Source organism: Bubalus kerabau, unplaced genomic scaffold, assembly GCF_029407905.1.
Source record: "Bubalus kerabau isolate K-KA32 ecotype Philippines breed swamp buffalo unplaced genomic scaffold, PCC_UOA_SB_1v2 scaffold_105, whole genome shotgun sequence".
NCBI classification, from domain to species: domain Eukaryota; kingdom Metazoa; phylum Chordata; class Mammalia; order Artiodactyla; family Bovidae; genus Bubalus; species Bubalus kerabau.
Genome location: NW_026577959.1, coordinates 48,701 through 67,342, shown reverse-complemented (window position 1 = coordinate 67,342; position 18,642 = coordinate 48,701). Strand labels below are relative to the sequence as shown.

At 40.8% G+C, this 18,642-nt stretch overlaps 1 protein-coding gene across 1 annotated transcript in view; it reads left to right on the top strand.

Annotated features, from left to right (window-relative positions):
* Window positions 1–184: 184 nt before the first annotated feature.
* LOC129641206 (phospholipid-transporting ATPase FetA-like) overlaps window positions 185–18,642 on the top strand; it is a gene marked incomplete at its 3' end in the record, with an annotated part of 61,537 nt that continues 43,079 nt past the window's right edge. The window contains exon 1 of the mRNA XM_055565966.1: window positions 185–262. Within this exon, the coding sequence (XP_055421941.1) occupies window positions 185–262 (78 nt within the window). The remainder of the gene's footprint in view (window positions 263–18,642) is intronic.

The window sequence follows — 18,642 nt, the reverse complement described above, 5'->3', positions numbered from 1 at the left end:
GGCTCTTTCCTCCTCTCTGCAGTCACAAGCGGAGGCGCCTAACACAGCTAGGGGAAAGGGCAGATTTCTGAGAAAGGGGGCGTGGTGGGCGGGGGCTTGGGGAGGAGGGGTGTGGCGGGAGGCGGGGCTCTCTCTGGGCTGGTTAGTGGGGCTCCCGGGCACCTGCGCAGAAAGGTGCGTTAAGATGGCGGCAGTTCCCTGGAGTCGACGGCTGCGGAGCGATGGTGAGAAAGAGGCGCCCGAAGGTGGCGCCCGAGGAGAGGTTATCACCTTCTCCCTCCCAAGACTGAAGATATTGTACCCCTCATATCGCACTCTGTATTTAGCAGTAGCTGTCTGTCTTTATGCTTTCTTGTAAACCGTTCTCCCAATCCTTCGCATCCCCATACTGGAGTATATGGGTTTCCTAGAGGCTTCAGAGACTTATCTGCCCAGATACCTAGCAGAGGGGATCTTCCCCCACAGATTCCTTCCCGAGGGTATCTGTCTAGTTAATAAAGCAGATATCCCCCAGACCCCCAGTAAAGGTACATTCCTACTAACTCAAGGAGTTTTCTGTCCACTTTTCCAGCACTGTCCACAGAGTCTCTCAGAAGGAGGCCGTGAATCCTATACCATATTTGACTTAAAAGTGGCACGTTTGCTATCATTCTTCTCTCATATGGAGCAGGAAACCTACCCCATAAGGAAAAGTCAAACTCTGGCTGATAGCCTACAAAAGACTTGCATATTTGACTTAGTAACTAACTTTTAAAAAACATTTAACATTTAAAAAATGCATATTTTCTGCTTTGGGGGAAAAACTGGAAAAACTTAATGTACCCAAAAAATGACAGGTGGTTGGAGCTCAGAAGCAACTAGCAAATTAGTTTTCTACAGTTTATATAGACTCCAGGGACTTATCTGGGGATGCAGTGGTTAAGACTTTGCTTCCAGTGCAGGGGGAATGGGCCCAGGAATTAAGATCCTGCATGCCACAAGTAATGGCCCCCCCCAAAACACTGAGTAGACTCCATTATTCCTTATTTTGTCATATTGGATTTTACATTATTTATCTGGTGCCTGGGAGGCATTTGAGTTTGTAATCCCCGATGTAAGACTTTGGGTAATTTTCTGTACCAATACTCTGAGCTCTTAATGGAAACTAAAATCCAAAGAGGCTGGATATATGTTTAAGTTATCTTTGGTTTCTGTGATACCCTGATTAGTATCAGAGATCATACGAGTAGTTAAAACCCAGGGTGAAATTTGTATTAAAGTGTTCTTTATAAGAGAATTCAGTCAGAAGAACTGCAGATGGCTTCTTGGTGCATTTAATCTTGAAGAAATCATGTGACATCTCCTCTCTGGTGGGGTCAGGCTGAGAAACAAGATGCTGTTTCTCTGAACACTTGGTTTTAAAAGGGCCTGACTTTGGTCTGTACTGAAAGTGATGTCTTAAAAGTGCTGTCTCCTTCACTCCAGACCACACAGATGGTAACTGTCCTCTTGGGGGGAAATAACAAGCCTTGTAGTATCAAGAGTTGGAGGTATTCTGCAGACTGTATCTAATCAGAAGTGGAATAGAAGTACCTTTAAGTGGATTTTTTTAAAAAGCAAAATCATTTCTATCAGCATAAGTGTATAATTCACCTAGTCATTGTGAATATTTGGGCTAGCTCCATGAATAACCGCCCCCCCACCACCACCCTTTTCTTGAAGCAGCATGGCTAAGCTAAAGAAGCAACATGGAGTAGTGGAGGTGGTATTGAAGTGGGAGTCAGAAGACATGAACAGGAGTCTCCACTCTGCTACATACTAGTCAGGGGACCTTGACTTTGAACCCTTCAGAGGCTGTTGTTTGCATCTGTTAAATGGGCTATGCATCCCTGCTGTGTTTACCTCAGAGGGATCAAATGGGCTTTTTAAAATTGGAAAGCACTTTGAAAACTATACATTTTCTTTAGGTGTATAAGGGATTATTATCATTATTACAAATGATCCTCTGAGCTCTGGTAACTTCCAAGGAATTTGTCTTTCTGTGTCGTGGATTCAAAATCAATAAATAGGTGCTGTGTGTATCATATGTACCAGGTACTCACCTAGGCATGGAGCCTAGTATTGAACAAAGCAAAGCCCATATGAATTTAGGAGTGAGTAATCATATTGAGTGCCTATTAGGTACCCAGTGCAGTATCACAGCCTGGTGAAATAGTAGGCAGAGATTAGATGATGAACCTAAGTCTGCAGCTGTATAGCTGTGAGAGTCTTTCCCTGTATGAGCCTGAACCTTCCCATCTGTAAAGTAAGGTGGTTAGACAAAGTAAAGTCTTCCCTGGTGGCTCAGTCGGTACAGAAGCTGCCTGCAATGCGGGAGACCCAGGTTTGATCAGTGGTTTGGTTTGGGAAGATCCCCTGGAGAAGGGATTGGCAACCCACTCCAGTATTCTTGCCTGGAGAATTCCATGGATAGAGGAGCCTGATGGGCTATATAGTCCATGGGGTCACACAGAGTTGGACATGACAGTGATAACATGGCTTCTGTAGTGACCCAGACAGTAAAGAGTCTGCCTGCAATGCAGAAGACCTGGGTTCAGTCCCTGGGTCAGGAAGATCCTTGGAGAAGGGAATGACTACCCGCTCCAGTATTCTTGCCTGGAGAATTCCATGGTCAGAGGAGCCTGGCAGGCTACAGTCCATGGCGTTGCAAGGAGTCAGACATGACTGAGTGACTTTCACTTCAGACAAGTAAAGTCTAAGGTTCTCTTGAGCTAAAATTTGTTTGGAGATTAAAATTGCTCAATTTCCCTGCAATGAGTTTATTGTCCTGACAGGATGGTCAGACTAACAGAGCCAACCAGTCTTAGAACTACAAGGACAACAGAGTGCCAATGTCACTTGAGATTGAGCAGAATAGTAACAGCAGTGTTGCTCTGTGGGTAATAGAATGCTTAGACTTCTTGGGACACTATGTAGACATGGAAAGATGGGAAGCTTCAGATTAGAGGAGAGGAAGGAGACTTGATTGAAGACACTGGAAATTTAATGAGTGGAAGAACAAAGGAGAAGAACATGCCATTTATTGTTTAGTATATCAGTCAAGAGTCCTTGTAGGAAAATAATTGGTGGATTCAAAAGAATTTAATTGAAGAGAGTTTAACCAAAGGATAATTTACAGATGTATGATCATTGTTAACAAAAACTAAAAAGAAATGATGAAACCCAACAGTGGTGAATCAGTAGCACTCCTAGGCCTCAAAGGTAAGACAGGGGAGTGTTGTTACTAGGGCCCAGTGAGACCTACAATTTGGTAGACTGTCTGACAGGAAGCTATAGCCGTAAGTGTTAAGCAGCCATTATAAGGACTTAGACAAGGCAGCAGGAAAGTAGAGAAATAAATGCCCTAACCTTTCTCTTCTTGCCCTCTGGTCTCCAGCTGGTACCTGCAATTGACAAAACCCAGACAGATGCCCGGGACAAGGTAGTTTGGATAATGTAGTTCATTGAGGTCAGCTTCCCAGAGCAGGGCAGAGGGAGTTGGCTGGAAGGAGGCCCAGCAAACAGAATAACCAGCATACAAGATATCTAGGGGAGGAAAAGTCACCACTATGGACTCTTTCTTTCCGAGGAAGTTATCCCTCTGTTCAAATTCAAAATCTACTCTTAGGCTTAGTCTCTTTAGCTGTCATTGTCCAATATTTTACTCAGTCCGTGGAAATGGCGGTAGTATTGCCTTTGTCCTAGAGTGATTGTGAGGATCATGACACATGAAAGTGCCTAGCACATGCTGGAGGCTCAGTGTATTTTAGTTCCTTCCTTAAAGCATGTGCCTAAATGGCTCCTTGGCTGAAATGCTTTTCCAGTCAAGGCTTCAGAGGGTTGCTGGAACTGGAGCGAATGAAGGGGAGAATACCAGGAGATGAAGTCAGAACTCTGTAGCCCATTGTAATGACCTTGGCTTTTAATCAGAGTAAGGTAGGAAGTCATTGGAAAGTTGTGTAACTTCTGATATCAGGGTTCCTATTATTCACTAGGGCATCACTTGTTCATTTAAAAATATTTATTTAGAACATACCACATGCCATGTACTGTTTTAGGCACTGGAGATGCATTAATATGTAGTCCCTACCCTCAAGGATAATGTGGCCTTTAAAGGAGACAGATGACTTCAACTTAAAGTATAATATTAAGATATGAGTAAACATAGAAGCTCATAATAAGGACATCATCCTTGGGGCATCTGAAAGGCTTCCTGAGCATGATGATGTAAATTCAATCTTTCCCGTAGAACTTGAAAGTGAAAGTGAAGTCTCTCAGTCGTGTCCGACTCTGCGACCCCATGGACTGTAGCCTACCAGGCTCCTCTGTCCATGGGACTTTCCAGGCAATAGTACTGGAGTGGATTGCCATTTCCTTCTCCAGGGGATCTTCCTGATCCAGGGATAGAACCCAGGTCTCCCGCATTGTAGACAGACACTTTACCATCTGAGCCACCAGGGAAGCCCTCAAATTCAATCTTTCCTGTAGAACTTAGCCAAATCTAAACAGAGGGAAATGAAATTCTAGGGATTTGGAGTAATATGTGCACTTGAGTTTAAAAAAAAAAAGTAATTGGTGATGAGCTGGAAATTGCAGGTAGCTTATATCACTGCATTTTGGCTTTGTGTAGGACAATGGTTAGAGACAAAACAGAGAAGTAAACAGAGGATCATGAAGAATTTATCCTAAAGGCAATGGTGGGTTTTTAAGCAAAATGATAAGCCACTCTGGCAAGATGAAGAAGAGTCAGTTGAAGTGGGGTTTAGGTGGAAGGTGGGAAGGTACAAAACTGCTGGAGACTATGAGGCTAATAATGGTGGCCTGAACTTAAGTAGAAGCTTTGGGGATAGTGATAGAGGACTATTCCAAGTTAACTTTTTATTAATGAGGGAGAAAGTACAGAACTTCATGATTAATTGTTAAGTGGGAGAATGAAAGAGCATTGTTAGAGATGACTCGGGTTTCATGGCATGGACTACTAGGTAGATAATAAGACTAGTAATAGATGTCCAAAGACAGGAAATATAAGAGAAAGCACAAATTTGGGGTGTGTGGGCATTGAGAATAAAGGTGATAATGTCAGTTTTGTAAATGTAGATTTTTCATTGTAAAATGCATGTTATGTTAAATATACCATTTGAAAGTGTACAATTACATGACACTAAGTATGTTCACAGTGTTTTACAACCATCATTAATGTCTGGTTCCAGAACTTTTTTATATAATTGTATTTATTTATTTTTGGCTGCACTGGGTCTTTGTTGCTTTGTGTGGGCTTTCTCTAATTGCAGCAGGCAGGGGCTACTCTTCGTTGTGGTGCGTGGGCTTCTCGTTCCCATGGCTTCTCTTGTTGTGGAGCGTGGAATCTAGGCACACGGGCTTCACTGGTTGCGGCACACGGACTCAGTAGTTGGCGGCTTTGAGCTCAGTAAGCGCAGACTCAGTTGTTATGTTGCAGGGGCTTAGTTGCTCCATGCCGTGTGGAATCTTCCTGAACCAGTGATTGAACTTGTGACCCCTGCATTGGCAGGCAGATTCTTATCCACTCCATCACCAAGGAAGTCCCAGAACTTCTTCATGTGCCAAGAAGGAATGCCATCCCTATTAAACAGTCACTCCTCAGTACATGTAGATTTTGAGGCAATTGTGTGACATCCAAATACAGATGTTAAATAGATATTTGAATATGTACTACTGAAGCTCAGGATAAAAATTCAGGCTGAAGATACATATTTTTGAAGCATTAGCATACAAGTAAGGGGTTCTCAACCTGGGGCCTATTGTCTTGAGGGAGAATCTCTGAAATGTCCAAATGCATAGATTTCTGCTCTAGAACAGATTGTCTCGTTAGGTGACTAGCCATAACTTGTTTCTGAGTAATCTTTTTTGGCTGTTAGGTGGGTATAGAGAGTATCATTTACAAAGTCAACAATAGGGAGTTAACTAAATGGCCATAATTTACAAGTGTGTGTGTATCCAGTATAATATAGAAAGTGTGAAAATGAAAGTCGCTCAGTTGTGTCCAACTCTTTGCAACCCCATGGATTTCTCCAGGTCAGAATACTGGAGTGGATAGCCATTCCCTTCACCAGGGGATCTTCCCAACCCAGGGATCAAATCCAGGTCTCCCACATTGCAGGCAGATTCTTTACCAACTGAGCCACCAGGGAAGCCTGGGATGGGTAGCTGAGCCACCAGGGAGTACTGGGATGGGTAGTCTATCCCTTCTCCAGCAGATCTTCCAGACCCAGAAGTCAAATCAGGGTCTCTTGCATTGCAGGCGGATTCTTTACCAGCTGAGCTATCAGGGAAGCCCAGTATAGTGTAGACTTTCTGATACACAAGCAGTTCTCAAAATATTAGATCTGAGCAGTATCAGCATCACCTGTATTTGTAAGAGAGATAAATTCTTGGGCAGCACCACAGACCTGCTGAATTAGAATCTCTGGTCAAGGGCCAGAGGAGGGGGGAAAGAGGGGCACAGCTACCAGGTGATTCTGATGCATATTAAAGTTTGAGAAAAACTGTGGTGGACTATTCCTGGCCAACTCTTTCAGCCCAGTAATAAAACATGAGTTCCTGGTTTTCTCATTATCTTATATGTAACAAAATCGTCATGGCAACATTTTGCAATGGCTGATGAATTCCTCATGAGAAAGTTTTCTTTGAGTACTCTTGTCCATCTGTGACCTTCTCTGTCATCCTGAATCATAGATACAAATATTAGTACCTACATGCTATTTCCCCCTTTAGTGTGCAGGAGTTATCTTCAACAACTGTAAAGATTGTTTATTTATAGATAACTGTGTCTATCTATAAATTGTAAACTGTTCAGTTACCTAACTGCTGTGGAAAAGAAAATATTTCTGTGAATACCATTTATTTTCTAACTAGTCTTTTGTCTTGGAATCTCTCAGTCTTCTGCTGAGTCATATCCTTGGCTTTGAAGAATATGAAATGAATCTCACTGAAACTGCACCATAATTTCATCTCTACCCCTGTCAAGGAATATACAGCTGCATGGCCATGTCTAGAGATGTAGTAGCTATATTCAAATCCTTGTGTCCCCTGGAATAAATAGCCATAGTCAGGAAGAAATTAGAAGCCACAGACTGATTCTGAAGAGAATTGGCCTTTGTCATCAAGGCCAGTCAAGGAAAGTTTTCAATTTCTGCCAATCCAAGGGTTAAGTCAGGCAGTGCAGTATTTTAGTTGTCTCTGTCTTTCTAAGAAGACTGTACACTAATTGAGGGCATGGATGATATTTTTTTTTGCATTTTTGACCATGTCTTAACTAACATGTACTAGGCACTCAGTAATCACTTGCCAAATTTAATTTACTTAATCCAGAAGTTAGAATATAAAGATTTAAATTCTGGCCCTACCTTTAAGCCACTGAAAGTTAACTAAATCGACCTTTGATTTCCTCATCTCTAAAACATAAGTTTTGCCCTGCCTACTTCCCCTGTATAAAAATCTAAAGAGAAAATGTATATGAAGTACTCTTTAAAAAAATACAGAGAGATCTGAAAATGTGAACTTACATAATAATTTGATTTGTGTGCTTTCTACCTTAGAGGAACAGTTGGTTCATTCTGATTGAGGAGAGAGAATAATATAGAATGGTGAGCTAGCAGTCGAGAGATACTGGTTTGAATCCTGATTGCCTTTAAATTCTTTGGGTCTTAGTCTCCTTTTATCTCGAATGACAGAGCACAGATCAGGTTATTGCAGTGGTTCCCAGCTTTGGATATATATAGGAATCCCCTGATACTGAAAAATACAACTTAAATAGACTTGATTTAGTTGGTCTAGGATGCATGCTGGGTCTCGAGATTTTTTTTTTAACTCCCCTTTATTTTAAATCAGCAGAGCTGTTTATTCAGATTAAATTTTATACAGGAATCCAGGTTACAAAACATCTGTCAGTAGGGCTTCTGCAGTCACTTTTTTAGGACTTTAAACTCTGACTACTGGTTCCTTTTTCTGATATCCCATTTTATAACTCCTAAGGCTACATGGAACACTGATAGAAAACCATTGAAATAGACAATTTCCAAGATCTTTTCCAGTTCCCAAATTAAGTTTTGGCTCTATGTCTACTCACAAGATCTCTGTCCTTTTTCTTAACACCAGCCTGACTTGGAGGTTGGCTTTCCATTTACTTCCTTTTCATTACCCTGGCTCTTTTGCTCCGAAGCGATGAGTAGTCTAAAATTCAGTAGGCAAAAGCACCTCTAGGGTATCTTGTTGTCATACCTCCCCCTGAACCAGTACATCCAGCGTGGGGGCCAGATATCTGTATTTTCTACAAAGGTTTTTCAATTGTCTTTGAAACAACTGATCCATGAATGATACTTTTGGGAAAGATTGTCTTAAGAGATTTTGGGTCAAATGTAAAGCAGTAAAGAATGATGAAATGTGGGGTCATAGTAGAACACTGGATTTCATCCTGATCAGTTCCAGATCTATCAAAGAGGAGCATCTGGGCATTTAAGGCTCTTAATTTATACTTCTGAAGCAGGCATGTGACCAGAATTCTCAGTAACTGCCACAGATCCCCACTTAACAATCACCTCTTTTTTTTAAATCACTCATTAAGTTTTATAGAAAGAACACAGCTGAGCATCATTCTATTGGACAATCACCTCTTCATTTGGGGCCATGTGTATAAGAAGGATGATATAGAATCATGGTCACCAGGGGTCAGGCAAGCAGGATTCAAATTTCTATCACTGTGACTCTACCACTCTCTGATTGTATGTCCCTGAGCACGTCTTAACCTTAAACCTTGTATTTCTCCTCTTTCAAAAAGAATAATACCCTCTTCTTAGGCCCAGATTTTAGTAAAAATTAAACAAGATGATCTACATAAAGCATATAGGAAAGTATCCAGCACACAGTAAATTTTGTCAAATTGTCGGTATTATTCTATCAGCAGGGCCTGAGCTAACTGACAAGAAGTTTTTTGTTTTATCCTTAGGTGGTGTTTCTCTGAGATTAAATATATAAAACCTTTTAATTCAGGTAAGTGCTTAGCTCATATCTGCTGAGATACCCAAAGTTCAGTAGTCAACAATAGTATTTACTTAGTACTGCACTGTACCACGTTCTACTCAGAAAGCCAGGAAATTGGCAGCTTGTGCTCTCAGAGCACTCATAGAATTGAACTGAAGCCCACCAGGAAGCTTCTTACAATTTTATATTTCCAAGAAACTTCTTGGTGCAAAACTCAGACTTGACTTTGCTCTGACCTGGCTTGAGACTATTTTTGGCTGCAAAGGTGGGAGGAAAAAAAAATTATAGAGTTGAAATTATTATAGAAAGTTTTTGGTTTTAACCACTGATGATATTAATTCACATTTGAGAGGAATGTTTCAGTCTTCTTTTCAGAGGGCAATGAGAGGGATGTTCTACCTATAGACTTGAGGCAGACAGGTAAGTGCTTTAATTTTGAAGGTATTTAAGAGAGAAAGCCAAAGATCTGCTGTGATAACCATGGTGGAAGTGTCTTTAGCAAAAGCTAAAGATGAGAAAGTGTTTTTCATATGTGAACTTGCAAGGGGAAATAGAAATAGACCAACAGGAACTTTAACTGGGCTAATTGAATTAATTGGGATTATTAACATTCTATAAAATGAATCATGATTTGAATACTCCTCCTGTCATTAGTCCTTTTTCCATGTGAGTTTAAGGTAAGATGACCGAAGGGTTTTGTTGAACTTGTTTCACTTTTTATAGAGGCCTAACTTAATAACTAATTTCTTCAATACCAGACCATGTACTTTGCATTCTTGGTGTGATAATTTGTCATATTAATATCATTTTCTGATATGGCTATTTTGGAGAAAGCTTAGATTTTATACCAAGGTTTGGAACTAAACTCTTGACATAATTCCAACCAAATAACTATTGATTGCTGTCTGGGAGGATTCTCTCTAACAGAAGGAAAATCTTCTCTTGTAGTTCTTTGTGGACATACATGCTTTTAAAGAATTTGAAAAACAATAAAAGAGCTATGGGATTTCCAAAGAGTGTGTGTGTGTTTAAGGAAGAGAGGAAGTTGTTTTGGGTTTGGTAAAACAAAATCAGTTCCATTTGAACTACACTTTTTGTTATAATTTTAAAAGCTGAGCTTTGAAGGATGGGTGGATGGATTTTAGCTAAATAGAGGAATATGAGGGTTGTATAAAAGAGAATTATCCTGAGATTGAGAAGTGAGAGTTGTTTAATATTTCTCATGAAACCTTATGTAGTTTGAATTCTTTTTAAGCTTATGTATACTCCATGTATGGAGAAGGCAATGGCACCCCACTCCAGTACTCTTGCCTGGAAAATCCCATGGACAGAGGAGCCTGGTAGGCTGCAGTCCATGGGGTCGCTAAGGGTCAGAGATGACTGAGCGACTTCACTTTCACTTTTCTCTTTCATGCATTGGAGAAGGAAATGGCAACCCACTCCAGTGTTCTTGCCTGGAGAATCCCAGGGACGGGGGAGCCTGGCGGGCTGCCGTCTGTGGGGTCGCACAGAGTCAGACACGACTGAAGTGACTTAGCAGCAGCAGCAGCATACTCCATGTATATGCAAGAGGTTATATACATTTACCCAAATATTGCCATTAATGTCTGCATTTGTGGCTTTCCAAATCCTATGGTGTTTGATTTGACTCTAATTTTCTTCCGTAGGAAATTTCACTATTCTTGGCCTGTTCATAATCAGTTTTTGTCTAATGATGGCATCAGCACATTTGTGCCTTTACAGACATACTATCTGGTTAAGATCTATGCCCATCTTTGTCTTGCTCTGCCTTTATGGGAGCCTGTAGTATTTACCTAAACACATTTTTAGGCCTGAAGCTGTTTTCGCTTAATGTACTTTAATATAGGCTGTTGGCATAGTGCCAAAGCATTGTTCCGTAAAAGCCAGTCTGAGTTTGGGGCAGAACAATGAGATTGAGGTAAAGCTTTGATTGTCTGTCTCAATCCAAGGAAGAACAAATTTTACGGTCCGTAAAGAGTCTTAGCTCTTTAAAAAAAAAAAAAAAAAAAGGCATATTAAGAAAGTTTTAAAAGCTTAGGACCTCTCCCCAGAAAAAATGCACAGGTATAGACAATTTTAGAAGGTTCACAAAGTTTCTAGAGTTCATCTGTCAAGCCTTGGCATTAAAAAAAAAAAAAAAACTAACTCACTCATACTAAGAAGTGAACAAGGTGTATATCCTTCAAGTAATTCTGCATAAATATTATATCTCAAGCTTTTAATATATATTAAACATCATTAAGTTTAGAGTTATACCTGAAGTAAAGATAGTCTATATTCTAGAATTGTGTGCCTTATCTGTCAGATCTTTCTTAGAAGGGACCACTGGCCCAAACTGAGGGTTTTAGAAACAGAACTGAATTTAAAAAAAAAAAAAAAAAATGCACATCCTCTACATTTCAAGGACTCCTAATCATAGGACCACCAGGGAAGTCCATCTTTTCATCTTTAAATCTGAAACTCTGTACCCACCCACTGAAAAATAACTCCCCTTTCTCCCAATTGCCAGCCCCTGGGATGGCAACCACCATTCTTCTTTCTGTCTCTATGAATGGGACTACTCTAGGTGCCTCATAAAAGTATAATCATACAGTACTTATCTTTCTACGACTGGCTCGTTTCACTTAACATAATGTTCCTAAGGTTCCTTTATGTTGTAGCATGTCATAATTTCCTTCCTTTTTAAGGCTGAATAATATTTTGTTATATACATATGTGTGTGTGTTGTTTAACATGTCACATGTTGTTTAACTATTTGTCAATGGATATTTGGGTTGTTTCTGCTCCTTAGCTATTGTGAATAATACTGCCAAAAGCATGAGTATACAAATCTCTCTTAAGTCCCTGCTTTCAGTTCTTTTGGATATATACCCCAAAGTAGAACTGCTGCATTGTATGCTAATTCTGTTTTTAACTCTTTTAAGAACCACCATATTGTTCTCCATATCAGCTGCACCATTTTACATTTCCACCAACAGTGCACAAGGATCTAATTTCTAATTGCATTCTAATTTCTCCACATCTTTGCCAATAGTATTTTTTTTTCTTTTTTAAAAAATAGTAGCCATCCTAATGAATGTGTGGGAGTAGGTTTTGCACGCAAAAACCTAGGAAGACATCCTGAGACTATGGAACATTTTAAGAGCCTTTGAAGGCACCAGTGTATGAGGAGGGAGCTGTTAAGAACACTGGGCAGATTCAGATACCAAAACCACCTAAACTGGGGGTAAAGTTGATAGCCTCCTCATGAAAATTAAGGGACCTCTAGGTATATAATCTTCCCTTGTGGCTCAGACGGTAAAAGCGTCTGCCTACAATGCCTACCATGTGGGAGACCTGGGTTCAATCCCTGGGTCGGGAAGATCTCCTGGAGAAGGAAATGGCAACCCACTCCAGTATCCTTGCCTGGAAAATCCCACGGATGGTGGAACCTGGTAGGCTATAGTCCATGGGGTCGCAAAGAGTCGGACACGACTGAGCAACTTCACTTCACTTCAGGTATATAATCACTACACAAAAATCAAGTTTTCTTACTCAATAGCATTATCAATTTGGAAATAGAAAGATTCCATTCACATTAGGAATAAAATCTTAAACTGTCTAAGAATAAACATAAAAAGAAATGCAGAAAACTTAACTGTAAGACTTTATTGATAGACAAAAAGATGGCCTGAATAAATGATGAAATATAGGCATGTTTGTAGATGTAAAAAAATCCTGAAACTATGTACTTTATTTGTATAAATGTGTGTAAATGCAAAGTAAAAGTTATGGAAAGAGGAATAGCAAACCATTAACAGTGATTCTAGAAAGGGGAGTGGGATGTAGTGGTGGATATTATGAAAAGGGACTTTAATGTTTTACTTTGTATACCTCTGTCTTGTGTGAGTTTATAAAATAAGAATGTACTAATGTATTATTTGTGGGGGGAAAAAACTTTCTTAAAGAAATGAAAATAACTTGAAATATTTCATGGCCTTTTATTTCTGCATAAAAATGGGGTTATCTAATTCTCACTGTGTATAGAGCCCCAGCCCCTAGGCTTTTTGGAAGGTATTCAAAGGGAAAGAAAATACAATTCCCATACTTCAAGATTATAGATTAACAAGGAGTTAAGACTCCCAAGCATCACTGACTCAATGGACATGAGTTTGAGTAAACTCTGGGAGTTGGTGATGGACAGGGAGGCCTGGTGTGCTGCAGTCCATGGGGTTGCAAAGAGTCGGACACGACTGAGTGAACTGAAGACTCCCAAAGAGTGGAATGGCAGAAGTAAGTACATAAACATCAGTAAATAAACATCACTGGAAAATAAATGATTTTTTCAGGTAACAAAATTTATTTTCTGTCCAGCTATGTTTCCGTTCTAACCATTTTAGATGAAACACTTACTAAAATTTGTTAGATGTTTTCTCACTTTCTTAAATACAATATATTAAACAAATTTTAACCTTTATTTTGATGATTCAGTGTTACATGTTATGATACTGTATTATTTCTAGTGCCTTCTGGAGCTATTGAATTGTATGTGGCTTTTATTACTATCGTTTTTAAAATATTTATTTATGACTGTGCTGTGTCTTCTTTGCTTTGTGGGCCTTTCTCTAGTTGCAGCGAGCAGGGGCTACTCTTCATTGCAGTGTGCGGGCTTCTCATTGCAGTGGCTTCTCATGTTGAGCACAGGCTTTCGGGTGTGAGGGTTTCAGTAGCTGCAGCTCCTGGGCTCTAGAGCACAAGCTCAGTAGTTGTGGTGCATGGGCTTAGTTGCTCCACAGCATGTGGGATCTTCCCCGACCAGGGATCAAACCCACGTCTCCTGCTTTGGCAGGCAGATTCTTTACCACTGAGCCACCAGGAAAGCCCCTTTTATTACTATATTAAATAGCCCCTCCTTGCTTGAATTAAAATACTTTAGTGCATAAATTTCATGTTGTCTACATTGGCTGTTCAATGGTTAGTTGTTGCTTACCACCAGCTCACTGCCAAATACGAATGTTATGGATAAGGGGCTGCTATAATACAAAGAGGAGAAGGCAATGGCACCCCACTCCAGTACTCTTGCCTGGAAAATCCCATGGATGGAGGAGCCTGGAAGGCTGCAGTCCATGGGGTCATTGAGGGTCGGACACGACTGAGTGACTTCACTTTCACTTTTCACTTTCATGCATTGGAGAAGGAAATTGCAACCCACTCCAGTGTTCTTGCCTGGAGAATCCCAGGGACAGGGGAGCCTGGTGGGCTGCCGTCTATGGGGTCACACAGAGTCGGACATGACTGAAGTGACTTAGCAATAGCAATAGCAATAATACAAAGTGACTGCACTTCAGGGAAGACAATAGAAGAGGGCTTCTTCTCTATTCATATTTACTTCTCACAGTTTTTCTCCCCACATTTTCCCTGCCATTCCTGATTATCGCTTAGCTGTTGGTATACATTTTTATATTAATCATAATAATGTGGTTAAAAAAGCACAGGCTTTGAAATTAGACTATCCGTGTTCTGTACTGGCTTTGCCATGTATTAGCTAAGTGATATTGCTCTTTACAGCATCAGACCTTGCTTCTAACACCAGTCACATCCACAACTGGGTGTTGTTTTTGCTTTGCTCCATCCCTTCATTCTTTCTGGAGTTATTTCTCCACTGATCTCCACTAGCATATTGGGCATCTACCGACCTGGGGAGTTCATCTTTTAGTGTCCTATCTTTTTGCCCTTTTATACTGTCCATGGGGTTCTCAAGGCAAGAATACTGTAGTGGTTTGCAGTTCCCTTCTCCAGTGGACCACATTCTGTCAGACCTCTTCACCATGACCCGTCCATCTTGGGTGGCCCCACATGGCATGGCTTAGTTTCATTGAGTTAAAGACACTGTGGTGCGTGTGATCAGATTGGATAGTTGTCTGTGATTCTGTTTTCAGTCTGTCTGCCTTCTAATGCCCTCTCTCAGTGCCTGCCATCTTACTTAAGTTTCTCTTACCTTGGACATGGTGTATCTCTTCACGGCTGCTCCAGCAAAGCACAGCTGCTGCTCCTTAACTTGGACATGGGGTAGCTCCTCTCAGCCACTGCTGCAATATTGCACAGGAATGTTAGGTCCATGAATCAAGGCAAACTGGAAGTGGTCAAACAGGAGATGGCAAGAGTGAACGTCAACATTCTAGGAATCAGCGAACTAAGATGGACTGGAATGGGTGAATTTAACTCATGACCATTCTATCTACTACTGTCGGCAAGAATCCTTTAGAAGAAATGGAATAGCCATCATGGTCAACAAAAGAGTCCAAAATGCAGTACTTGGATGCAATCTCAAAAACAACAGAATGATCTCTGTTCATTTCCAAGGCAAACCATTCAGTATCACAGTAATCCAAGTCAATGCCCCAACCAGTAATGCTGAAGAAGCTGAAGTTGAACGGTTCTATGAACACCTACAAGCCCTTTTAGAACTAACACCCAAAAAGGATGTCCTTTTCATTACAGGGGACTGGAATGCAAAAGTAGGAAGTCAAGAAACACCTGGAGTAACAGGCAAATTTGGCCTTGGAGTACAGAATGAAGCAGGGCAAAGGCTAATAGGGTTTTGCTAAGAGAACACACTGGTCACAGCAAACACCCTCTTCCAACAACACAAGAGAAAACTCTACACATGGACATCACCAGATGGTCAACACCAAAATCAGATTAATTATATTCTTTGCAACCAAAGATGGAGAAGCTCTATACAGTCAGCAAAAACAAGACCGGGAGCTGACTGTGGCTTAGATCATGAACTCCATATTGACAAATTAAGACTAAAATTGAAGAAAGTGGGGAAAACCACTAAATCATTCAGCTATGACCTAAATCAAATCCCTTATGATTGATTATACAGTGTAAGTGAGAAAGAGATTTAAGGGACTAGATCTGATAGACAGAGTACCTGATGAACTATGGACAGAGGTTCGTGACATTGTACAGGAGACAGGGATCAAGACCATCCCCATGGAAAAGAAATGCAAAAAAGCAAAATGGCTATCTGAGGAGGCTTTACAAATAGCTGTGAAAAGAAAAGAAGCAAAAGCAAATGAGAAAAGGAAAGATATACCCATTTCAATGCAGAGTTCCAAAGAATAGCAAGGAGACATAAGAAAGCTTTCCTCAGTGATCAATGCAAAGAAATAGAGGAAAACAATAGAACGGGAAAGACTAGAGATCTCTTCAACAAAATTCAAGATACCAAGGGAACATTTCATGCAAAGATGGGCTTGATAAAGGACAGAAATGGTATGGACCTAACAGAAGCAGAAGATACTAAGAAGAGGTGGCAAGAATACAAAGAAGAACTATACAAAAAAAGATCTTCATGACCCAGATAATGACAATGGTGTGATCACTCACCTAGAGCCAGACATCCTGGAATGTGAAGTCAAGTGGGCCTTAGGAAGTATCACTATGAACAAAGCTAGTGGAGGTGATGGCATTCCAGTTGAGCTATTTCAAATCCTAAAAGATGATGCTGTGAACGTGCTGCACTCAATATGTCAGCAAATTTGGAAAACTCAGCAGTGGCCACAGGACTGGAAAAGGTCAGTTTTCATTCCAATCCCAAAGAAAGGCAATGCCAAAGAATGCTCAAACTACCGCACAATTGCACTCATCTCACATGCTAGTAAAGTAATGCTCAAAATTCTCCAAGCCAGGCTTCAGCAATACATGAACGTAAACTTCCATATGTTCAAGCTGGTTTTAGGAAAGGCAGAGGAACCAGAGATCAAATTGCCAACATCTGCTGGATCATGGAAAAAGCAAGAGAGTTCCAGAAAAACATCTATTTCTGCTTTATTGACTATGCCAAAGCCTTTGACTGTGTGGATCACAATACTGTGGAAAATTCTTCAAGAGATGGGAATACCAGACCACCTGACCTGTCTCTTGAGAAACCTGTATGCAGGTCAGGAAGCAACAGTTAGAACTGGACATGGAACAAACAACAGACTAGTTCCAAATAGGAAAAGGAGTACGTCAAGGCTGTATATTGTCACCCTGCTTATTTAACTTATATGCAGAGTACATCATGTGAAACGCTGGGCTGGAGGAAGCACAAGCTGGAGTCAAGATTGCTGTGAGAAATATCAATAACCTCAGATATGCAGATGACACCACCCTTACGGTAGAAAGTGAAGAACTAAAGAGCCTCTTGATGAAAGTGAAAGAGGAAAGTGAAAAAGTTGGTTTAAAGCTCAACATTCAGAAAACTAAGATCATGGCATCTGGTCCCATCACTTCATGGGAAATAGATGGGGAAACAGTGGAAACAGTGACTGACTTTATTTTGAGGGACTCCAAAATCACTGCAGTTGGTGACTTCAGCCATGAATTTAAAAGATGCTTGCTCCTTAGAAGAAAAGCTATGACCAACCTAGACAGCATATTAAAAAGCAGAAACATCACTTTCCACAAAGGTCCATCTAGTCAAGGCTATGGTTTTTCCAGTAGTCATGTATGGATGTGAGAGTTGGACTATGAAGAAAGCTGAGGGTCGAAGAATTGATGTTTTTGAACGCTGGTGTTGGAGAATACTCTTGAGAGTCCCTTGGGCTGCAAGGAGATCCAATCAGTCCATCCTAAAGGAAATCAGTCCTGGGTGTTCACTGGAAAGACTGATGTTGACACTGAAACTCCAATATTTTGACCACTTGATGCGAAGAGCTGACTCATTTGAAAAGACTCTGATGTTGGGAAAGATTGAAGGCAGGAGTAGAAGGGGACGACAGAGGATGAGATGGTTAGATGGCATCACCGACTCAGTGATATGAGTTTGGATGAACTCTGGGAGTTGGTGATGGACAGGGAGGCCTGGTGTTCTGCGATTCATGCGGTTGCAGAGTCGGACACCACTGAGCGACTGAACTGAACTGATACTGAGCTGAGTAATGTTGGGCAAGTTACTTAGCCTCTCCTTTGCCTTAGTTTCATTATCTGTAATGTGGAAAGAGTAATAATACAATGGTATTAATTATATACTGGTATTCATCTTTGTAATACTAATCATAATATTATTTTAAGGATTAAGGGAAAAAAAGGTATGTAAGTGCTGACAACATAGTGAGCTCTGAATTAATGTTACCTCATTTATTATTTGGAGAAGGCAATGGCAACCCACTCCGGTGCTCTTGCCTGGATAATCCCATGGACAGAGGAGGCTGGTAGGCTGCCATCTATGGGGCCGCACAGAGTCAGACACAACTGAAGTGACTTAGCCACAGCAGCAGCAGCACTTATTATTGGGCTTCCTGGTAGATCAGATTGTAAAGAATCTGCTTTCGATGCAGGAGACCTAGGTTCAATCCCTGGGTCAGGAAAATCCCTTGGAGAAGAAAATGCATTTCCTTCCTTTCTTCCTTCCACTCCAGTATTTCTTGCCTGGAGAACCCCATGGATAGAGAAGCCTGGTAGGCTACAGTCCATAGGGTCACAAAAAGTTGGACATGATCAAGTGACTTAGCACTTTTATTATTAAGTTTAATGATAGAGCTCACCTCTTGCCTATTTACGTAAAATGCCTAAGCTTTTAGCTCGTAGACACTTTGTCATTAGTTTCGGCTG